The 25572-nt window shown below is 38.6% G+C and overlaps 1 protein-coding gene across 3 annotated transcripts in view; it reads left to right on the plus strand.

Moving 5' to 3' along the window:
• Window positions 1–25572, plus strand: part of LOC124409345 (limbic system-associated membrane protein-like) — a 103657-nt gene that overhangs the window by 72009 nt on the left and 6076 nt on the right. For all 3 annotated transcript variants that reach the window (XM_046886906.1, XM_046886904.1, XM_046886905.1), the window contains 7 exons: window positions 1266–1360; window positions 11978–12185; window positions 17073–17225; window positions 19439–19567; window positions 19678–19815; window positions 24867–25016; window positions 25196–25252. In XM_046886906.1, coding sequence (XP_046742862.1) covers window positions 1266–1360; window positions 11978–12185; window positions 17073–17225; window positions 19439–19567; window positions 19678–19815; window positions 24867–25016; window positions 25196–25252 — 930 coding nt within the window. The remainder of the gene's footprint in view (window positions 1–1265; window positions 1361–11977; window positions 12186–17072; window positions 17226–19438; window positions 19568–19677; window positions 19816–24866; window positions 25017–25195; window positions 25253–25572) is intronic.

Here is a 25572-nt window from a genome sequence, read left to right on the forward strand (position 1 = left end):
AACTTGTTATAAAATTATTGGAGAAAATTGCTTCTCTCCAATAAACGTCTTGACACGATGTCAATGCCTCGTGAATCGATGAATCTAAACAAAAATTCCATCCGACTTATATTACCGAAAGCACAATTCATTCGTGATTCAATATTTATTTTATTTCTTGTTAAACTTATCACAGTTACTTTTCTTCTAAATCATTACGTATAAATATCAGTTCCTTAATTCTTATAAAATGAATCTTTTTCCCAAAATAATTAAACGAAAAACAGTATAATTGTATAATTTTTGCAAGTACCTTAACACGTAGCGTACAATTTCTACATCACTTTGGTACTTGATACAACAATTTTTCTTAGATGAAAAGTACAATTTAAAGAAGCTTAAAGCTCGGGTCAACTATTATTCCGCGCTATTGCTTCTGAGTTTTTTTTTTCTCTGAATTTTCGATGCCTTTTCTTCTGTATTAATTTTTTTTCTGCTCTTGTTCTGGAAAAGAGCAGCTCTTGACTCGCTCCTTTTTTATACCGTCAAGTGCACCGTTGAGTTCTAAGATGGTGGTGGTTTTTTCCCACCCACATACCCAGATTATATGTATGTATATACATATATATATATATATGTAATAACATATCTCTATACATCCTTTTATGTGAACCTTCGAGGAGTTGGAGCAGCAGACGCAAAACGCTTCTTAACAGCCCTTAAAGCCTCTCTCTAACTCCTAAACTACTTTCGGTACGTTTAGAGATGGGTATCACTTCCAGAAGGAGATAGAACGTTCATTCGATTCTATTGAGTTTCGATGACCGAAATAACCCGCTGATACGTGGTCAGGCTTGACCATTCAAATGATGAACAAAAAAGAAAGAAAGAAAGAAAGAAAGAAAGAAAGACAATTATGTGAAATGATGAAAATTAAAGAAAAGATGTGAATTTTTATCCCAAAAGTCTGTGTCTGATTTGTTTTTTTCTTTTGTGAAACAAAGTTACACAAGATATTTTCAAGAATTTCCTAATACAGAATCCTCTTTGTATGTTTCAATAATTGTTTATCATCCTTCGATTATCTGTTTTTTTTTTTTTTCATTTTACTACTGTTTCAAAATCTTACGAATTCATCAGAGCTGAACAAAGTTCCGTTGGACGTTTTTTCTTCTCGCATTCGACTAACGAGTGAAATTGTTGAGTACAGAAAAAGGATTGAAATAAAAATATCAATTAAAATTGTTTGAAACGAATGTTTTAAGCCTGTTTTACTCTGATTTTAGAGCCAAATTTCAAGGAGCCAATCACCAACGTCACAGCGCCAGTTGGACGAGAAGCAATCCTTGCCTGCATCGTCAAAGATCTTGGCGTTTACAAGGTAATTACGGAATGTTGAATTCGATTGATAGTGTCGATTGATTACCTTTTCATTTTCATTGTCACATGCACACCTATTTTTTTTGATTTTTTCGACCTATGTGTGAATGAACGGAAAACAAAAATTCTCCCGAAATCGAAATTCTAAAATGTCTCGCTTTTCACGTATTAATTTAATAATAAAGAAGACAAATAATATTTTGTTTCATGGGTACACAATATTCAAGAAAGAATGTAATTGAAGTTAAATCGAATCCTCGACGAAGAAAATACGTATTCAATTAAACGCGCATAAAAAAATTCATCCCTTCAAAACGATCGAAATTTTTTCGATTAAATTTACAAGCTTAAAACGCTCGAACATAAATTTTAACATCAAATTGTATTGAATAAAATTTATATTTGTTACAAACTTGATTCGAGCAAACTTTTTTCATTAACGTATATTTTTTTTTTTCAATTTCAATCCTATATGTTATATTTGGAAAGAATCTTCAATCAATTTACAAATATATTTCTGAACATCTTTCAACAACGATTCTTGCATCGATAGAAAGAAATTAGTATAAAAAATAATAAAATGTGAAACGTAAATTTCCGGTCACAGATCCTGAAATTAACCTGAATTTGATAAGTGAAACTGGAAAATCGTTTCTCACGTGACCAGAGATTTTCGCAAAAATTCTGGCAAAGATTCTGGAGGTCGTTAAGTGAGCTTTCGCATACCTGAAAATATAGGCAAACCTATGAGGTAGGGTCGCGAAATGGGGTTAATTTTTGCACGAGCGACGATTAATCCTGCGGATTAATCAGCAGGTGGCCGAGTGGTAAGTTACGTGCGGCCTATAGGAGCGTGAATATAGAGAAAGAGAGATAGACGGAGAGAGACGGAGAGAAAAAGAGATCATTGAGAGAGAAGGAGAAATAGCATCGTACCGCAAAGCCACCCGTGCTATCTGAGGTTATTACTCAACGGAGTTCGCGCCATTTGTTTGATAACAAAAAGAGTATAAAAAAAAAAAGAAAGAAAGAAATAAAAACCCAGAAAAAAAACAGAAAAAAAGAAAAAACGAACGCGGAAAGAAAATAGAGAAATCGTAGAAGGAAAAAGGGTGAAAGACAAAAGGAAAATAAATAAAATAAAATAAAATGAAATGAAATGAAATAAAATGGAAGGAAAAATACAGCCATACACACTGTGAGGAAGTCAAATATATAAGATAACTCGTTGGCAGTGGCTGCTCGTTATCCGCGCTTAGACTCTCTCCCCCCGGGGGGTCAAACCCAGTTTTCGCTGAAACACGAAATTCCCTGCAGTCGAGGTCGTTCTCAACTTTTCGCCGACGTCGCGTTATGTGTAGTAGGTATAACCTGTTACATATAAGTATACGAGTGCCACCCACCTCGTATCTTATGTTATTACAATCGTACGAATTATTGTTATCTCACCTTATGTGCCGCGGGTGATTTTCGTTTCAAGGCGTATTTTTCGTTTTTTCTTTCTTATTCTTTCTTATTTCTGTTATCCGTGCTCCTTCTTTTCGTTAAAAGTTTTTCTTGGACTCCTAGGCTTTGATATAATCGAGCTATTTACTTGACGATGAGATCATTTTGTCTACACTTGAATCAATTTGAGGCCATTTCAATTATCTTACCTGTAGACATTGAAATTCGTTTGCATAATTTGAAATGTCATTAAATTCACTGAATGAAACTTGAAATTAATTCGATTCACTGAAATCCAGTTTGAATCACTTGATTTTAGACGAATAAACTTATGGTCATTTAATCAAATCCATCCGAACGAACTTAAAATAGTTAAAATTCAGTCGTCTCATAACTTGAAATCATTTTATTTTACTTTGACTTGAAGTAATTAAAATTCACTCGAATGAGCTGAGAATATTTGGAAATACTTAAATCGACTCGAAGCTATTTGAATTTACTTGAATCGTTGAAAATCATCGGATAATATTTACCTGAATAAACACTCGAAGTAGTTGAAATTTGCTTGAATTGACTCAGGTAAATTTGAAATAATTATCATTCACTTGAATCAAGTTGAATTCATAAATAATCGCACGAACTAACTTGAAGTCTTCCGATAATATTCACCCGCACAAATTCAACATTATTGAAATACTCAATACTTACTGAACTTTGAATGACTACAATTCACTTGACTAAACTCTCAATAAAATTTCAATTATGTAAAATCAACTTGAAATCATTTCAGTCTTGAAATGGTGATGAGAAAAATCATGATATTTTTCGAAACCGCAAATCACGCGATGACTTGTTTGTACCTGTACCAGCAGAGGGATCATCGATCCCCTGAGAAAATTCGAAACCAGAAGGGTCAGTTGGCATTATAATAAATAATGAATGGCGTTCCATCATAGTAAAATTAAGCGGCAGCTTTCGGTACTCGGTGATCTGATCTTAATCAAGGGAAAGGTCGATGCGCATCGGATCAGGGTTGTCTTACCCCAAGAGGGGGTTGTTCTGAAATGTGGGAAAGCGGGTGTAATAATTTACGGCTAAAATCGTTCACCCCCTCTATATTCGAAGTTTCACGAGCCGGACGCGACGGGGTGAAAAACTCGCGACCCTAATTATCCAATAATCAATCGCCCCTCTTATCGCCGATCCTTCTTCGCGAATGATCGGTTCAACCTGCGAACCCCCTGTCAACCCACCAGGGATGTTATATGGCGGCCTTGTCTCCATCCTCATCTCGATTTTTCACCCCTAGAATACAACCTCCGCGATCATTCGCCCGATCGTGTCTTTCTTCCGGTCGATCAGCGGGAGCCAATTTAATGTGGACAAATTTAACTGTAATCGAAGTCAATGTCGTTGATATTCGATACGGAAACTAAGAAGCCTAACAGACTGATCGCAATGATTCTGAATAAAAACAATAAAGATTTATGGATCAACAACTTTTAGAGACTCGCACGTGGAGGCTAAGGATAAAAAACGACGAGGAGATTGAGCGGAAAAAAGATAAGGAAGAAAAAATAAAAATGAAACGAAACGAAATCTTTGCACGGGGTTTAAAGTGTCAGAGCTTGCGGGCTGTCGAGCTTATTTTTGTCGGGCTGATTTTTACTCTCCAATTGGAAGAGACGTGTGTTCTGACTTGGCAAGAAACGTACAGCTGGATGGAAAGAAAGCGTGAGCGAATTTCATTCCTTATATGTTTGAGATGAGGTGTTTATTTATTTATTCATCTATTTTCGGTCTCCCTCTCGCGAATATGACAGGAAAACACAGCAATATAATTTTTCAAATATTTAAACACATTGCATGTGCAGTGATGTTATGTAAGTATTATGTTTCGCTTTCCGCTCTCCTTCTTCGCTTTTTCTCGCCTTTTCTTTCTGATGTTTGTCGTGCGTTAAATGCGCCACGTGACATTTCGCTCTGACATTTACCCGTAATGCCAATCCATTCCCTTCGAAGACCTTAAGGATGTATCGGATATATTAAGCAGGTACGGTATCCCGAGATAACGAAAATGTCGTTAATAATAGAAGAAGAAGAAGAAGAAGAAGAAGAAGAAAAGGCAATTTGATTGGATTAGACAAAGTTTCTCGAAATGTGAAGCTCAAATTAAACTGTGTAAAATTAATATTAATCTGCTGATTTAAATCGAGAAACAGTTCAGTCGTGTTTCGATTCACGATTTTGTTGAGTAGAAAAAGTTTTGTTAATTCGTTGACAAATAATGATCGAATAATATCTGCATTTTTTTACACAAAATTCGTAATCAGTTTCTCAGATCGTTTTCTATGTCAATTTTCAATCGAATTAGCCTTTCTCATAAATTTTCATTCAAAATGTTGATAAATTCTTATATTCGACGCATGCAACTTGAAATAATTATTAACAACAATCGCGAATATTGCAAGTAATTATATTTCAGTACTTTTGGGTGACGTCATAACTATATTGTATTCGATCCGTCTCAAAAAGGGCTCCAATTTTTGTGTCACTGGAAGAAAGAAATAAGACGAGCACGCTAGTAATAATAGCATTATTAATAACAATAAAAACGGAATACGACCGAATTGACGAAACCTCGTGCTTGATCATTTTTATTTCTGCTCTCCGTGGTTTCTTCAGCATCCTTAATTACGCCGACCTCGCAGGATTTACCTCGACACTAAAAGTCTTACTTTCTTGACTCACGGTCTAATTGGACGTTAACTATTATTTCCCAGGAAAGTCGGTGTTACACCTTTACACATATAGGTATAGTAAAGTGACTAAGAGGCCGCGCATCTTCAGTTTCCTGCAAGCGCCTTATAGCGATGCCGAGATTCGCTTTATTGGCCGTCTTGTTAGCGTGACTCCGTCGACCTCGAGCTTTCGCATTTCCTCAGCTTATTATCCGCCATTGCAGCGGCAACTGCATCTCCAAATTGACGCGACTCGGTATTTTACCAGGAATTAAGGATGCTGGCCGGATTTCTTTCCCGACTCCGATGCCCGTAGATACTTATTTTACGCAAAAATCTTTCAAGTTAATTAGCACTTCTCTCAACTGGATTCCCAGCATCCCGCACCCTGAATCCGTGGATTTAACCCGAGGGTGTTATGTTTATTTATGATCTAGGCTGAGCGCTTTATTTTCAACGATCCTAAATTTTATTCCCATCTTTTGGACTGTTGAACAACTTTTTTCTTTTCGTGATTGATGACAGTGTACGCGAAGGACCGATTGATCAACTTTTCAGGGATCAAAATTCCGATTTGGTCACAATTTCCTTATCCTTAATTTAACCTCATCATTTACGAGGGAAGTGTTGATCAATTTTATCGCGTTTTCGAATTGAACCTTTGCCTTAGAATTTCCATTACTTTCAGACGTTGGAAAAAAATTGTGCTTTTTTTGTGTGAAAAAATTTGACATTTCCAAAAATGAAATCCATTTTAAGGTCGATCTTTAGAAGCTGCTTAAAAAACACGTCTCGTCGAAATCTTTAGTCCTGTATATATATTAGAAAGAGATAAAAATAAATGGTTTTTGAAGTGAAATGAAAATGCTAAGGGATCATGTAACACTTGAACGTGAAAGAATGATCTCGAGTTGTACTAATATCTTTATAAAGTTTAAAATCCTTGGAACGTTGAAATCGATTTAACTATCATCCCCTTTTCACAATATTACACACTTCAGAACACACTCGAAAATATGTACTTTCGAGTTCAAAAAGTCGGTGAAATCTGGTACAAAGAGAGAAAGAAACTTAAGAACAAAAGAAAAAAAAGAGTCCGTAGTTTGACGACATTGAATAAGTACCCCATTCACGTGTCCCCGACTATTCGAAGTATACCACACAGCGGCGGTAACGAGCATCCACATCGACATTTCAAAACGGTCTGCAGAGCTGCGGTATAACAAGCAGAATAATGTCCTGTTCGACTAATTGAAACTGCGTGTAGCCGGTCGTTGGAGAAGGACAAAGTTATGTGCGTATGAAAAAGTCACCGTGCAAGGGCTGAAGACGGTGCATCGCGTTGCATGCAGGCTATTGGTTCACGCGGTAAGAGAGAGAGAGAGAGAGAGAGAGAGAGAGAGAGAAAGAGAGAGTGTGGGGGGAGGAGGGGGAGGGTAGGAAACCTGGGAACTTTACGAGCTCTTTAACCACCCTCAGTTATGGCGAGGCTGACGTACCGACGAACCAACCTTGTACGAACATACATAACCAACCAACCCTTGCAGGCCGGTATCAGGCCACTGCCATCTGTAGGAAACTTTTCCCTCAAAGTACATGAAAGATAAAACTTTTCCCAGTCTGCGGCTGGATGGCGGTGAGGAAGGGGAGCCAAAGTTCAACATCGCACATTTACAGCATCTATACCTTACGGATATCTAGTCGTTACAACACTAATTAGGTGTCGGTATAGCTGTGGAGTTGGACTGCTTTAACCGATTGACAAATCGGTGATGAGGTAGAGAGAATTTGACTAGGGATTTCATTGCTGCGAAAGGTTTTATTGCGGATTTTTTTCAGTCTTTATCACGGTCATTACATGGGTCCATTGTTCACTGTCGTTGGGAATTGAAAAGTTTTATTGTCGCATTTGATTGATTTCAGAGATTGTAAAAAGAATAAGAGAATATTTTAAAAGATCCTGAATCGTTGAAATTTGATTGTGCGGGGTTCGGGATTGGGATTCGGTAAATTATGAAATGCAGTTTTCATCACGGTTTTTCAATCCTTCGGATATTTTGTTCGTCAGGATTAAAACTTCTAAGATTTTTATCGGGAGTTCAACGATTTCAACGGAATTTGAAGGAGTGGGGGTCAAAAAGTAAAATCGGTACTATTATATCGATCGTTCTTAATTGCGGAAATCTCATTGATGTGTCATTTCTGAATGTAAAAAGTCGAGAAGTAAAAAGGTGTAAGGAACGAAGCCAAGACATAGAATTGCAAAAATTTCTATATTCTTAAACATTTCAATGTTTATTTTAACGATTTCTCAGTTTCGCTTTTTATATTTTTCACCTGAATTCTTATATTTTTTCTATACTTCAACATTTCTTGTGACCATTATCAATTTCAACTCTTTATTTTTTGACCTCTTCACGATTTGGCTATTTTATGATACGACTTATATTTTTATTTCTAATTATATTTTTTTTTGTCATTTTCAAAAATTCGCTACGTTTTAACCTTTATTTTATAAATCCATTCTACTTTTAGACGCCAATTCATTCAAGGATCCAACAAATGACAATCTTGTACAATTTGGAAAAATCTGGAATTGCCAAATTTTCACTGAGAAAGGAAAAACAGGACTAATTGTAAAAATTAGAATGTGCAAGTTTCAAATTCATTCATTCTTCAACCGCACATCTCTCATCGTGATAATTCAATTCTTCGAGCCTTCCGTTCGCACCAAGAAGATCAGATTTCCGATGATCGCATATCTGTCACAATACCAACAATTTTGGTCTATTTAAAAAATCACCAAAAACTGTCATTCTCATATATACTGAATCGATTTCAGGGATCCTACCTATTTTTACAACTTCTCACATTATTATTGTTCCTCGATCTGCATTTGAACATCAATTTTCTCGAAGATCGCTGGTTCGCGAATAGCGCTTTGCGCAAACCGTCGGATAAAACACATTTATCTCGAAATCTTTGGAAGCAATACTGAAAAGTGGGCAGCTTTTACGATGGCCAGGGCTTGTCGTCCGTTTTCGATGCCTAGGAGACGACGTCGATGGCTAGGCCAGCTCGTCATGCGGCACAGCCAGCGATCAAAGCGGAACAAATCGATCTGCTGACCCGGCCAGGTATAATAACCAAGCTCTGGTTGGTACAACCGATCGTAAAATTCCAATCCGTCATAGCTCAGCCTAGACGCGTCTACTCCCTGCGCCTTGTCCCATTTGTGCATCGTCTGCGAATACGAGACCTCATTGAACGCTCAATTCTCCCCCCGCGAATACCGTTTTCGTCCAATTTCATCGTCGCAGTTCTATTCCTATTACTTGTGGCTTTTGCTAGATTATTGTTGTCGTTGGCGAAATGAAATGAGGAATCAATCCAGGCGCAATTAGACCAACTTTTCGAATCAACGAGAAACTTACTAAACAATATCGAAACCTTTTTGGACTCTCAATTTTTCGACTTCTGAAGAACGTTTTTGTCCAATTTTATCTTCGGTTATTTATTGAAAATTTTCTGGGTCTTTTAAAAATATTTTTCTGTAGCCCTGCATTGCTAATTGCTAATTTTTATGAAAATTATTGCAACTCGTGGCCTTGAAAAAAATTAAACCAACAAAGATTCTTTCACAAAATACCTTTTGAGAAGTTCGATCAGTTAACTCTGAATTTTAAGCTTAGTATTTATCTTAATCTGGTTAAGGAATGTATGTTTCATAATTAATTTTTATCACTAAAGGACTGTAACACTGTTTCAGTTGTTTCTTTGTGGTGAAATTTCGAGTTATATAAAGTCGTATTAGCTTTCCTTACCGAATCGCATGATGTCAAATAAAAGCTTGATGAAAATTTACATTGAGGAAGAAACAAGCTATCAACTGTCGTAAATTCAAGAAAATTGGAATATGTGGGATATTTTTTTGACAAGCCGCCGGTGAGTCTCGTGGGGCTTTTTAGATCGCGTCTCGACGTCGGGGAAAGTTTTATTGCGTCATTTCAACGCCTGTATTTTAGAGAGCTATCGGGTTAAGGTACTCTCGAAATAAGGGCGTTGGCTTGTTCAAGGCTCCTGGATTTTTGTGGTGAACCTCGTGATGATTTAGTAAAAAATCTCCTCTGTTCCATAGTTACCAAGAAATTCTAGTGAAATGAGTATTGGGCATATTAAAACAACGAAAATAATCTTAAGGACTGTATGCAGCAGGGGAAACCAGGGCACGACGGACCCCCTAAGCTGCTAATGATTTTTAATGTTGAAAAATTTCGAAATTTTTTGGGAGGACCGTCGTGCCTCGGTTTCCTCTGTATAGTAATTTGCACAATCAGAAGTTAAAGGGGGGATTAGAAAGGGTTGTAAGTACCATTTTTTCAAGTTTACAATAATATGCACAATTGAAAATTGAGAAATAAGAAGTGGTTTAAGTACCATTTTTCCAAAATCTCTAAGTGCCAATTTCAAAATGGTACTTGAAAAAAATGACTCTTATAACCTTTTTCAATTCTCCCCTTCAATTTGTCTAGACGTGCTTTTTTTGGAATGGATTAATATTAGCGATTACACGCATATGTGTGCACGGAATTATCGGTTGGATTTCCTCGGAATGACCTCTTCCTCGAACCCTAAGCGTCCTAACCTGATCGTTCGAAGTCAAACAACGTTGACTCGCGTGAGATACGCCTTGCACTGTAGCATATATATATATATATACACACACCTGCAGATATAAGTCTTGACAAATATCCGGGCGATGATGTAATGGAGCAAACACTGGGCATAATGGTACCTCCGCTATTCCGGTTATCACGTCAAAACTGAATCGGTCCGAGTGCCTGTCCGTATTAAATAAATTACATAAAGCTGAAACTTGATAACCATTTTTTTCACGCGCAAGTGTCAAGCTCTATTATTTTTGCTAAATTTTACTTGCTAATCGTTCTACTCAGCCTCACATTTTTATGTTGATTATTGTCAGTAAACTTTTATTTCCCAATCAATTTTCACGAGGAGGAAAAATATATAGGTAAATATTTGACAGTAGGTATGTATAGAAGATCAAACTACTTATGTAGCATCAGATTTAATATAAATTATACACAGTACTCAAATTTTTTTTTCTACAAAACAAATCACACATCGCAACAGCAATTTCTTATTTGCTCACTTATTGTAAGTAACAATTTTGGATTTTTTTTTTCTCACGCAGATATGCCCATAATGAAACAATGTATTATTATTGACTTACATAAACAGTAATTCTATTTATTTGTGTTTATCAAATTTCGCAATATTCCAATAATAATTAAAAAAAAAAAAAAAATAGCCAACATTGCTCAGAACTAATTTTAAGCAGCCAAAAGGGGTTAAACGACACCTTGAAAAACGTATTGAAAAATAGTAAACAATTATAAAATTTGATTTCAGTTTATAGCATCTTTAAAAACTGAAAAAAAAAATTCCATTGACGGTAAAGATTTTTAAAGATAGGTAAAACTAGTGGAAAAAAAAAAACACTCGAAAACGATAACTACGAAAACTGGAGATTTTTAAGCCGGTGCAGATAACTGATTGTAAATGTGGTTAACACGTTATTGATTATCGAAGAGTGTCTTGTTGTATGTGGTTTTGAGGCGAGTAGAGGGTTGAACAAGAAGCCGGAAGGTGAAAGAGCGAAGTATCCGGTCCGTTTATTTATTTATAGACCGACGGTTATTCGGGCATATATCTCACCTTTGGTAACTGGAAGAAGAGGAAAACGTTACGTACGTTACACATACACATACATACCTATATATGTATCGCAGCAGATACGCGACACCGAAACTATAAAACCTTTTACTACGTGACGTAAAAATAAGGACTGGAACTCTATTTTGGCGACCAAGGTTTGGCACGTTTTTGCCTTATGTAGCGTGCCATGTGCCTTCTGATCGTGAAAATATTTCACGCCATCGGCCATATTCATCCAGAACGCCCGAACCTGCTACGCCCCTCTATAAATTATACTCAAACTCCAAGAACCACACTCGTAAATACCCGGTTATCATACTTGGAGGAAGTTTCGAACATCCTGCAAAGACGCGGCCCGGCGTCCCTGTTTCCCTCTGTTTTCTTCTATTGGGTACCACCTTGTCGCTCTGTCTACTTAACAGTAAATTTTTGAGAAACGATGAACGAGGTTTGAAATTCATTCTTAAAATTCTTGCGACGTGACAATTATTGTCTAATCTTCATGTTGTTTTATAAGCAATTTTTGAAGCCTGAAAGGTGTGGTTATACTTTTTCAAAGCATTTGAAATCATTGATACCCAGATGGTTTTTTTTTTTCGTTTTTCGATTAACGAAATCTCTGAAATTATATTTTTTATCTTCTGGCCATTTTCTGACTGAGGTTTAACGTTTTTTTTTTTCATCGATTTCAGGTGGCCTGGTTGAGGGTCGATACTCAGACTATACTGACGATCGCTGGTCACGTGATAACGAAGAATCATCGGATCGACGTTAAGCACAGCGATCATCTGACCTGGTTTCTTCACATTCGAGAAGTCCGGGAGACCGACAGAGGCTGGTACATGTGCCAGATAAACACCGACCCGATGAAAAGCCAGAGAGGCTATCTCGACGTTGTTGGTAAGAAAATAAGCCTCATTCGTTCCCTCGTTCATTAGCTTCGCTCAAAATTCAGCTAAAGCACGGAATACGTTTTAATCGGTTTGGAATTTTGGAAATCGTAGCTTTTGTTCTGCTCATTCCGAATGAAAAAATGTTGCTAACAACGCGTCGTCGTTATAAACCTTCGCATAAATTCCACCCTGAGAAATCCGGAGAATTCATTCCTAGATTTTCGTTTTATCTGGATTTTCCATCGCCCAAGTGCCTCTGCATTTTTACAGCAAGTTTGAATAACTTTTCTCGACGTTACGTCTAAATTCCGCAGAGTGCAGAATGTACGCCCTGAGATTTTGCGAATCTATAATCACCGCATCGTATTTCGGGGGTAAAAGTTAGTAGAAACCAAGGCAGAGATCTTTCCGAATATAAATTGGAGGGATGGAAGGAGGCGATTTTCTCCGATTTTCCGATTTCCCGTTGGGTATAAAATTAGCCCCGAACGAAGTTCGTCGACCGTTTGCATAGCGCATCATGCACTGAACTGCAAACTGCAGGGGAAAAGCGTGTATATTCCACCCTCTGCAGGCTGACACAGGGTGCCGAGAATGATGCAGGCAGGCTGCGAGGGTGAAGAGATGTACAAAAGTGATTTCGCGAGCGAAATGAAGTTCCGTTGGTAGCCTGCAGCGGGACGAAGGGGATGAAGGGGATGAAGGGGGAGTCTGGGATTAAATTGCTACAGATAGGATACAAACAGCCTCTGCATACCGGCGATACAAACTTGCTTCGCGTACTGTGCTCGAGCTGCTGCACTGCTCGAAGTTTGCTGCTTCGATGTCGCTCGACCGAAATGGCAACTCGAAACGATTGAAAAATTATTGATCACTGATCTGTGCATTGGAGAAAAGTGTATTGATTTATATGTTATTGAAGGTCACTAGATCATCGCTTATATTAGTGAACAAAAAAAGACTACATCGTTCTCATTTTTTTGTTTTCTCTCTCTTCACGTCAGTGGTATAGAATTAGAATTTTCGAAAAGCAAAAATGCTTTTTGAACGTTGATTATTATAGATCGTCAATATTTCACGGCTAGTTTTATTTACAACTTTTTATGTTTCACACATTTTTTATGTCTTCTCGTTGTATAGCAATTGAAATGTTTCGCGGTTAAATCCGAAGTTGAGTGATGTATAAATGCAGGTATATATTGTAAGTATGTGTATAGGTGGGCGAACGTTAATAATCTAAAGTGGAGCTCAAAACTTAGGATTCCGTGGCAAAACCGTGAGGGTATGTACATAAAACCTATCCCTTCCCTATCGCTGTAGGGAAACTTCTCTCTCTCTCTCTCTCTCTCTCTCTCTCTCTCTCTCTCTTTCTCTCTTCCCGGTATCGTAGATCTACGTTAATTCAGACCACAGTGTCTTGCAGCATGAGAGATTCGAGAAGTTTACGAGAGTACGGGGAAACAGGGTGAAACTGATAAGGTGTATTTTAGCCGAAATCATTGCAACGCCACGTTTTATATCACTAGATGAAATTAAGCTTACGATCGATGTATCAAAAATTATTTTTATACGTATGCAATACCTCTACTCATACATATATTATACGGAAATGTTTGTGTTAAATTCCAGTATGTAAAATACAGAATTTAACATTTATAAGCTGCGCTGGTATTGGATCGAATTAATTACAGATAAGTTCTTGCCAAATTAGCATTGTGTCCTATAGTTCGTTTGTCCTCGAAATATTACATTTTGTTTTTAATTCAGTCTGCAAAGACAACGCTTCGGGATTTTAGCTGTTATCCTGTTATATTACGTATTCAGATCACGGCCATTATACCTACGTGTGTCAAGAATTTCTGTATACAACGGGTGTCTCGTTTTAAAAATCATGTCCATGATTTTCCTGTTTTTCCTATTCCGTATATATTAAGACATTTTGTTTCTCAGGTTATCGAGATCACTTCAAATAATTTCATAGGATTTTGAAAGACTTCGATTGATTTATGAGAATACTTAAATAGTTTAAATTTAAGTCTTAATATAAAATTTTTAACGAATTGAAAAGAATTTAGGATAATCTTGTGGATATTTCAGTTTATCGATTCAGTCAATTACAACCGATTGTGCATATCAGATTTCCTTACCAACTCAAGGAAAAATCATTTATCAATTCAATTAAGCTCTTAGAATTTTTTAAGCCGTAAAGACTATTTTCCGGATGATAAAGACTTTTTTAGGGATAAATTCAAATTGATTAAATTCAGTTTCACTTTTCGACGGATTTTTAACCTGACTCTACGTCGCTCGCACCCTTGAACATGAGTCCTCTAGAGCCCTCACTACCTCCATTCGTTTATCGACACCCTTGTTTCTCCTCTCACATACCTTTTTTTTTTTTCTCGGGTGTCTTTTCGAGGGCAAATCTCGTAAATTGGTATACAATTCCCTCTGGTTTGTTTCTCTCTCTCTCTCTCTCTGCCTTCCTCTTCCTCTCTCGCGAGAATGACGATGCTGTACAAATTCCGCGCCCAAACCTCTTGTGTGTACTCTCGGTATGTAGACGCGTCGGAAGAGGGTAAATCGGGCAAGGAAAGCGCCTCGCCGACTGCGAGGAAGCGGGCCGAGGGGGCGCGGCACCATTAACCAGCTTTCTCAGACCCTGACTACAACTTACAAAGTGCCTTCTATGGCAGTTCCCAAGTTTTACTAGGTGCTCGTGCCCATGAGCCTGCTGCCGACCGAAGTAGGCTCCACAGCTCACCCCGGCATATCGCCGACTGAATGTCCTCGGAACTAGATCATATAATGGTCGGAGATTTTCACACCGTGTCTTAAAACTTGGTGCCATTTCACCGTGTCCAGCAGCTAGTCTTCATCCATTGCTGCCAGTCACTTTCTCACCTGCCCTGATCCAGTTTCAGATTTAAACTTGAAACTGGGGCTAGTTGACGAACGACGAACATTCCGCCTTCAAAGACTCTCGGGCCCATCATACTCCAGTCCACTAGTCTCTAGTCAAAGCGTCTTGGAGACATAGAGAAGACACTCGGTGAAGTGCTCGTCCTCGCGTTGCGTCAATGGATAACCACGAACAAAGCGCGGGTGGAATTCGAGTCACATGACTCGATGATAGACTCTGAAAGGTTATTTTCACGTTTTGGACAGGTTTAATCAGAGCACGGTTACGTTTCGGGGGATGTTAACAATACTGTTTTACTGGCTCATCAGCAAGCCGTTTATTCACCCGGACCAACCGGCTGCACCCACCCATCCGTCCGTCCGCATTAATCACTACGAGCTTTTAAACGGACCTGCTAGTGGGTGCCTAACTGCTCGGACAAACCCAGCGACCATCCGCCCTCTGGTTATCCTACCAACGTGCTGGCAACCAGCGGTATGTCCTCCCCCTTTGGCATGTAAACACTGGAGTGAGTGGTGAACAAACTGACACTCGTGTCAGCCGTCGAATTTTACACGGAGGGCACAATTTACTCTGCGTTTTGTAATTGCTGGGTACTCAATGACGACGCCCTCTTTTCTACCTTCATCATCCCCAAGCCAACGGACGTGTTCTGTCGTTGAAATTTCACTAGTGGGAAGAGACTGATTCCACCTTATGGCTGAAGGGTGCTTGACTATTGTCGCCGGAAGAGAAAACTGGTACTAGATGGAACTCGGTTTTACATGTTTGCTAAATATTGGTGAATGGGAATGATGTGTTGTTAAGTTATAGAATATCGGAAATTGCCTAGGTACAGAGTTTATTAATATTTTCGAAACGGGAAAAGTTTCATTCATCCTTATAATGGTTTCATACGTATTGGCAACTATTTGACAATTTGTAATAGTTCTACATCAAGGCATGTATTTGAGCCGTGGATAGTATCGAAGATTGACAGAAACAGGTAACTTTAGGTTCTTTGAACCAGACGAAATGGACTGACACCACTTTGCTTCAAATATCGGTGAAAGTTGGCAATCGATTACGATGTTTTATCAACTGACCGTGTAAAGTTATGATTTAATATTGAAAATCGCCAAGTGCACGGGTACCTTTACAATTTCGTAACCGGACAAGGTTGACTGATCATCGGTGGATTATGGTCCTCGAATTTTAAGGACGAAAGCAGCCTCGCACGCGACTTTTATTTTTCGGACGGTGGGCGGAGGGAGGATACGAGGAGTGGTTGGACGATGGTCGAAGGTAAGTCCTTTCTCCGGGAAAGATTGATGCTTGGAGACGTGAGGAAGGGAAAAGCATCGAATAAACCCGGAGGATGGGTTGACCCGCCAATTCAGCATCACCCATCCGGGCACTCAACCGCAAATCGAGTTCCGGCTATGGGGCAGAATAAAATCATCCTCCTTTCTGAACGCGTGGGAGGAGGGGGAGGAGGGGATCAGGGCACCAGTAAGACGTCGCGTTTAAGCGTCGTCGAGTGCCGAATGACGGGTGTCTGTTTGTTCGTCATGTCCCGAAGGGGTGGCTCGTAACTGACGGTAAGGATGGGATTGACGACGACGGGGTTGGGCGCAGCGGGGTTCCCTCTGTATTGTTCGGGGCCCCTGCACTTCCGTCGGATGTGACGCGGCAGATATCGCTCGGTCTTTCATCGGGGTTTATTGACTGTGCCTTTGGCACGCGCATTAATCGTTACCGAATGCCGGAATCGTCCTGCACGCGTCCACGCGTCCCTTGATTCAATCAAATCCCATTATTCTACGCAGCAACAACCCTGCAGCAGAATCCCTCACGCTCGATCACCCCCCCCCCCCCTCCCCCCCTCCCCCCGTATCCGTGCTGTCTTTTCATCTATGTAGAAATCCGTCACAATGAATTTTTCCCCTCTTGTCGAAGTCGCTCATTCTCTTTGCTTTTTCCGTCCCGCAGTTCCACCGGACATCCTGGACTATCCGACCAGCACTGATATGGTCGTTCGAGAGGGAAGCAACGTTTCTCTTAGGTGCGCTGTTACTGGGTCACCACCGCCTACTATAACGTGGAGACGCGAGGACGGTCATCCTATTCCTCTAGGAAATGGTGGTGAGTATGCTGTACGAGGTGTTGACTTTGTTCGAGACTCAAATCACTCGATGTATTACTAATTTCATGTTCGAAGAATGTAACTCGAGTGTTGCTGTTACTAGAAAACAAAGTTACAAAATACTAGACCAGTGTCTTATGATTTTGGGATTCGATCGAACTCCGTGTTATATTTGTAAATACTCATAATGTGCTCTGAAGCAATCGAATCAAAAAGCGTTCCTCTTTTGCATCATGTTCAATGTTCTTGTCACGATGAGGTTGAATGATTGGCTGACTTATTGTCAAACTTGAATCACTAGCCGTTCGAATGACTTCAAACTCAAGAGATGTAACTCGAGTATTAATGTTCTTAGAAACCAAAATTCAAAAATATCAAACCAGTGTCTCATGGTTTTGGGATTTAATTGCATTTCATGTTACATCCACGAATATTCATGGTCTTCTCTGAAGCAACCGAGTGAAGCATCGTTCATGGTCTTTTGGCGATGAAAATTGATGCTTCGGCAGGTTATAATTCTCAGATATGTAAGATGAATTTTCACCACAACGAAAGTTTGGGTTACTAGTCACTCGATAATTTGAGAACTAATGTAAGATGGGTGCACTGTGAGCGTTAGTCCTTCTCGGAATTGAAGGAATAAGCTGATCCAATCCCGTGCAACCGGTTAAAACTTTGTTAGGTAGGCATGCGGATAGGTGAAGGAGGTTTGTTGAGGCGAGTTTAACAGGTGAGAATCACATCCTGTTAGACTCCAAATCCCGTTCATTCTGAGCGTGGTACAGCACGTATGTAACGTATATACTTCCATCCTCTTCCTGAGTGGAATGAAAACCTGGATTAATGTTTATCCGCGCAGCGCAGACGAGCTGCTTGACTCCTGTGCCAATTGACCGATGAGTTCGAATCACGAGGATCTAATTGGAAGGGTCAGTAAAGTTTCACCGCGGTCTGTTTGATCCTCGATTCACGGGTTTTCATTTCTGTTCACTGCATCATCAATGTTTCGAGATACTGTATCAGAGTCTTAAGCCGATGGCCCCGCGTGTAGTAGAGGATGAATAATTCATCGATATTGAACGGCACCTTGTGCCTTTCCTTGCACTCGTTCTTTTTCACCCCGCAGCTTCTAGATGTTTCTTCATTTTTTTTTTTTCTTCCTTCTTTCCTTCTAACCGTACTCTCCTTATTGACGCCATTACTTTACTCACATCGGCTTTGCCGCAGCTACCGTTCTATCCTTCGTGGACTATGTATATATATATATCAAGTAACACCCTCTGACCTCACCTCGTACGTTATCAATTAACCATGTAACTTGATTTCTTTCTACTACAGCTCCTCGCCCGATGGGAGCGCGGCCAGTTTTTCTCTTTTTCACCCTCCTGTCTTGCTCGACCCTTTGATTATTCTAGTCTTACCTGCGGACCGTTTCCAACCCACCCCTTTGCAACCACCTTGCCGCGTACTCTCTTATCGGCTTTCTACACCGTCACGGCCACAATGTCGGACACCCCAACCACCTGCCGTGGAAAATTAAAATTATACTTGCAGGAACGGTCGCGATTTTCATTACGATAAAACTGTAAAACGATAGTAATGATAACGTGAGCAACAACATTTGAATAGCTTGTTTGAGAACACAGAATCCTGTTGTAACAAAAATAACATTTTACAAAAACATCCAGTCTGATGAAAAGACCGATGATCAGCGCAAAATACCACCAACAGTAATCACGATTGATCATCAATTTCCAATGATGTGATTAATAACGGCCGGCTGATGAACACCCTGTGAATCACATGATCCCATGTACTCGCCAAAATTACGGCACGGATTCTGTCCCTCTGTATTGTATTCACTTTGCATATAGGTATCGTTTGCACGACTAATCTCTACGCAGGTATGTTTCATCACTGATGCCAGAATTCGTGCCGCTTGCTGGAATTAATAAAATCGAATGGATACTAAACCATGCCATGTGTTCTATGCCCATCGCACTCCATCGACTCGATTAATCACTGCGCTGCTGATGATCATCTCTCTGCTGCTACTTTGCGGATTTGGATGGTCAAAGGCTGCAGATTTTTTCGAAAACTGGTTCATCATGGTGAAAATTGTGCCGACCATGATCGAACATCTTTGTGCGAATGGTTGCAGCGGGCATTAGTTTTTTGTCAACGTTGTTTATGGGTATTTGATCTGTTTCAGTCACCAGCATCGAGGGTCCATTCTTCAACATCACTAAGGTGAACCGACTTCACATGGGATCGTATCTTTGCATCGCGTCCAACGGAGTTCCACCATCGGTCAGCAAGAGGATAACGCTAATCGTTCATTGTACGTTATAATGCAACGTCGTAATTTCAAGTGGAGCTTATCTGTTCTTACCTTTAGCATAATCTAAGCACCGTTGTTAATCAACGAACTTCTTTATGTACCAATTACAGTTCCACCCATGATTTGGGTTCAGAATCAACTCGTTGGGGCGAGGGAAGGCCAGCAGATGACACTCGGCTGCCACTCTGAGGCCTACCCTAAATCCATCAACTACTGGACTCGCGACGAGGGCCAAATCGTCCCTCAGGGTTAGTTCGCCTTCTTTCTTATTCCATTCTCTGGGGCTGCTAACCCTTCTATCGAAACTCACGAACCCTATATTCGCCTCCTGATCGTTCTTTGTCAGTGCAAACTTTTTAGTTTTTTCTCAATATTATTCGTCTTAGTTATTTTTTTTTTTTTTTGTTTACTTGTGTTGATTTTCTTTTAGACTCATATTCATGTACAAACAGCAAGAAAATTCTTATTTTCAGAAATGTTGATTCAGATTCATTTTCCCGAAACTGTGACAAATTTAAAAAATCCTCAAAATTTTAAACACTCTGAATTTCAAATCACGGACTTCTTACTTTAATACAATCATCAATAGGATTTTAAACAAGAACAAGTTTACGACTGTAAATCTGAATTTATCGATAATTTTACAAATCGATGGACGGAAGGGGAAGAAAAAATATCACCCTTCCATCGTTAGACCAGATATTTTATTCTATCTTTTATTATTCATCCTCGTGGTCCGGCGAAAGAAAAAAAAATGTGAAGTATAAGCCTCTCGTGTATAGAAAGCATTGTGGCACGTCGAGCCTGTAGGATAGCATAATTGGTTTCAGTGGGATTCAATCGTATAGGTGTGCGTTTTTACCATGCGGACGTGAATCAGCGGCACCGAAACCGGTAGTGCAGAGCATTTTCCTTCTTCTTTGCTTCATGATAACACGACCTTTCCTTTCTTCCTTGTGTTTTCTTTTTTCTCTGTTATATTTTAGTTTCATTTTTCCTATCCATTACTTTTTTTTTTTTTTTTTTTGACATACATACATATGTACTTGAGGATGTTTTAGAAATAAAATAATTTACTATTTTTCACCCTGGCACCTCCTAAAAGTTTTTTTTTTTTTTTTTTTTTAGGTTGAAAGAAAGATTCTGTAGAAAGACGTACGTTTCACGTTATGTGGAAGATCGCGATAATTTGATTTTTTGCTTTTTTCACATTTGTTTGAATTTGTGAAGAAACACGTTGTAGCATTTCAATTATTATTTCCTTCCTGGCGATTATATTCAACCCAAAGATCACGATCCATAACAAAGCAATATATCATCCGGGAATCTTATTCTCCTAAATTAAACGTTCGTATTAAATTACAACTATTTTATAAGATTGAATGAATAATGAAAAAGTCGTCAGATCCACTTCTTAAACGTCAAACTGGAGACTTGATATTACAAGTGTGAGTCTTCTTTGTGACGTGAATTGATATTGTGATTGTTGTAATCAATAAAATAAATTCAATAACGACACTTCATCTGTTTAAAAAAATGTATAAAAAAGAAAAATTAAATGACCGCCATCTTCCACTTAACGTACAACGCTCATCTTTTCACAGAACCTTTCTTTTAACCCAAACAAACTTATTAGGGGGTGCCATGGTGGAAAATCACAAATTATTTTTTCTGAAACACCTTAATGTACATGTAATGTATACATATATATTTATATACACGAGGCCGAAATTAGCTGCTGAATAATGCATGAAAGCGTACGCACAGCACCGCTAGATTTTTCACGAACGATATTATACAGAGAGAGGGATAGAGAGAGAGAGAAAGAGAGACGAACGAGATTTAGGCGATGGAATTTGATTTTATCTGACATTTATGAGGATTCGGGTGGTTTCAACCCCTGAAGCCTCACGGATGCTGCTGCTGCTGCTGCTACCGATGCGTTCGTATTTGCCAGAGAAACGTCGTCGACATCTCCTTCGGCTTCCACCTTCCACCATCCAGCCCCCCATTATATTCCTACTACGAATTTGCATCTGTATCAGAACCGATAACGCGCACCGTAAAAACCGACCCCCAACCCCCCGCTAGAACGGAAGTGAGTCCCCCGTCTATCACTGCACTGCAGCAGCGTGCCGTGGAAATCGAATTTATAAATTTACGCCCCTCGCCTCCTTCGTATATTCCTGCCACGTTCGAAATTCGTCACCGTGCTCCGTCTCGCCCCATTAAACGTTTGTTTTCGTTTAGAATTTTTTACTCGTGAATCTGATGATTTTATCTCTAATTTCTTTTGTTTTTTATCTCGCTATAGTAACTCGGATTTGCTCTATTTATTTAATTACCACGTTTTTTTTCTTTCTCTAATTTTTATCATGTCGTTAACTGGCGGAAGATACTACAAATGTTTACAAAATATACTGTAAATATTTCATTGCATATTGTCATATGACATGTATGGTAACTAGTTATAACGATCTAAATTTGATTACAAAGAAAAATATTTATTCTTTTTCATGGAGTCAAAAGTTCATTGATCGTTAAAAATTATTTATACGATGATCGAAAAAGTCTCGCTGATACTAATCTGGCTACATTTGACTGAAAAAATCCTTTGATCTAGGTAAACTGAATTTCAATCGCAGACGACATCATATTAACAACATTGGAGAAATCTGAGTATTCTACTATTTTTTCGTCAGTTAAATTCATGTTGCTTGTCGAATTCTAATGAGTGATATGGTTTTTTTTTTTTTGTAAATTGTTATACTCCACAAATCCTCTGACAATGATTCAGATTTCATATAACAAGATAATGTATTTCTTGCTAAATTATGACTTTGTTATTTGTAAAATGCTACAGCGATTGAAAACGTTGTTGTTGTTGTCTTTACCATTTGAAAAATTGATTTATCAGTGAAATCAGTTGTTTTCAATAGAATCGAACAAGCTGTACGGATATCTTTGTGAAAAAATATTAGAAAAATATAACTACTTTGATATATAATTTTATATTCATAATTTGTGATAAGAATAATTTTTCTCACGAGCTTGTACGAAATTGAAATCACTTCCTAATTAGGTATTAAATAGAATCATCGTTTCATCGATAAGATGATAAAAAAATTAATGTATTAATAGAGTTTTTTTTTATTTGAGACGAATGTTAAAGATGACGGAACGGAAATGGTAATTCCAAAAATCGTGTTCACCCAGTTTACTGCGATACCTCAAAACCTTTAAAATTCAAATTCGTATTTCGATCATAATTCCCATTCACCCGACGCTTTTCGAATCTTGTTTCTAGTATCAGGCGGCATGAACAAGGCCATAAAAACTGAGGGGAAAAATGGAGAAAGCCGGCTGTATTTTCCTTGCGTCCCATTTCCCTCGCCAGCTTTGGCACTCCCATTGACCCATCAATAATTCATCGAAACGAAGAAATTGGCGGCGGCTAAACCTTGCCGGAAAAATTGGAGAATCGGGGGTTCGGGGCGGTGGGAGGCGATGGTCGCGCTAACCAGGAGTTAGGAATGTTCGGTGTCGTTCTAGGCCAATATCACGTTTAGCTAGCCGTCGCCGACTGAATGCTAAAACGAGTTCGGCACGCGAACTTCGCCCAGCCCTCTCTTAGGGGTGGAGGGCCGTCTTCCCTCCCTCCCTCTCGCCCTTCCTCCTTTCTTCGTTCCTTTCTGATTGAACTATTGTCAGTTACTCGCTTAACCGGTTATAAAATTTCACGACAAAATTTTTCCACCTTTGCAGGTCTCATATGTACATATATATATATGTTTGTTCGGGTGGTCAGATTCGAAATATAGTTTTGACGGATATTCTTGAATTTCTAACTTTTCCAAGTTTATTCATGAAAGATTGCCATTCATTATTTTTTTTTTTTTTTTTTTTTTTTTTTTTATCCAACTAACTGGAAGCGTTTTTTTAGATACTTTTTTATTTGCAGATATTACATGATTGCATCTTTTTTTCGGTTCGATGATTTATTATTGATCATCAAAATAATCAACAGATGAAAAGGAAGAGATAGGATATTTTTTGTTTTCAGTGAAAAAGTTATTCTTATAATGTTCAATAGACTGATTTAATTTCTTGCGAGGAGTTGAAATTCATCCAATCAGTTTAGTAATTCATTTCAGAAGTTATCAGAATGAAACTTAATCAGATTTCGCTTTTAGCCAATATTCTTTTTTTTTATCTTGAGGTGTGTGATTGAGGTATTTTCATTAATTATAAATGACGAAATTACAATTCTGAGGGTAAAAAATCGCAGAATTTTTTATAATCCGTCCGTTACAAAAGGCACAGAATAATTATTACACCCCGCGGAGAGAAAGAAGACGGTTTCAGTAGCGGAATTTTCGATATATATTTAATAAGGGGTGGACTATTGTGAAATTCAGTGATATTGACAAGACGTGACCCCCCCCCTCCCCCCCTCCCCCCACCCCCCTTCGCCCTTTCATCCCCCGCGATTGCCATCGATATTACGACTCAATTTCCACCCCCGAGATACAGAAATATCTCCTTTGAAACTTCTATTTTCATTATTGTTGTGTCTCATTGTTGTTATTATTATTACTATCATGCAACACCCGTTGCCGCGAGAATTCCTTTCGCATGTCATACGGCTTTTTCAACGGTAGCCAGAACTCCAGCCCCTTCGGTTTCCGATTTTTGAACACCCGCTGACATGCGCCCCGTGTTGGAGAGTATTAACCGATAATTAGATGTTATCATACATCGTTAAGAGTGCCAATTGAAACGCAAGGTTCTATTATTATACTACACGATTCGAAATGGCTTAAAGTAAATATTCACTAATTCTTTTTTCTCTTCTTTTCTTTTCACTTTCGTGATATATAAATTTTTTTTTTCTCACCCATGGACGATTTCTGCGTTTTTTAAAACCTATCAAACGGCTCTAAAGTGAGCTTTTTTGACCAGCTTGACAAAAGCGAGCAATAATGAAATGATTTTGTACGTTTATTGAAATTTTATTGCCCGCTTTTCGAAAAGTTAGCAACATTTATATATGTATATATATTTATTCTTACGATATTTACTTTTCCTGTTGAAAAGATGCAATCTTATTGTAAGATAACTATGAGATGCCGTGTTTTTTTTCAGAGGTTACCATGCAGCAGAATAATATTCGTGAATCGAATGAACAACCCTCAATTAAATAATTCTAAGTTTAGTCAAATTATCCCGAGTTTCATGTCTGCCCTTTAACTTTGGTATAGTAATTCTTTCGCTAAAATTATTTGCATTTTATTTTCAGGGGGTAAATATGAACCCTCAATATTCGAGGACGCGTACACGGTTCACATGAATTTGACGATCAGATCGGTGGGTCCGTCGGATTTTGGAGCTTACAAATGCGTTTCGAAAAATTCACTCGGTGATACCGATGGGAGCATCAAACTTTATGGTGAGTTTTTTCCACTTTCGTTTTTTCTATTTCACAAAAGAATAAATTGTTCAATTATACCCAATCGATGTAGATACATTTTTCAAATTCCTTTTCTATCACACCTGGTTGAGTACAATTACTCTTCACCATGACGATGTTAATTATTTTTTTCTTCTATTCTTTACTTCCCGTAACAGAAATTCCTTCGAGTTCCGGTTCCCGTTCAACTTACGGCAACGGGACGAAGTACAAAGGTGAGCTCGATTTTTAGTCTACAGGTAAACCAAAAATCAGTCACCATATTGTTTTAAATTTTTTTTCCCCCCTTTTGTCTCTCTCCATCCTATGAACGGATCAGCTGGTCTTTCATTAATTTCGGAATTATCAATTCGCTGCTCTTTTGTTCCCGGCGATGATTCAAAGCCGTCTATACCTTCATAATATAGATATACTTGAACCCACGTGCCGCAAACTCACAATTATATCTTCTTCTATCAGCAAGGGGTGATGCGGGGTTGAAGTTTAAATTCGATAACTTGAAACGCGGGAATAATTAATCCCGCCTGACAGTTCG

Source organism: Diprion similis, chromosome 8 (assembly GCF_021155765.1).
Source record: "Diprion similis isolate iyDipSimi1 chromosome 8, iyDipSimi1.1, whole genome shotgun sequence".
In the NCBI taxonomy this organism is placed as follows: Eukaryota; Metazoa; Arthropoda; class Insecta; order Hymenoptera; family Diprionidae; genus Diprion; species Diprion similis.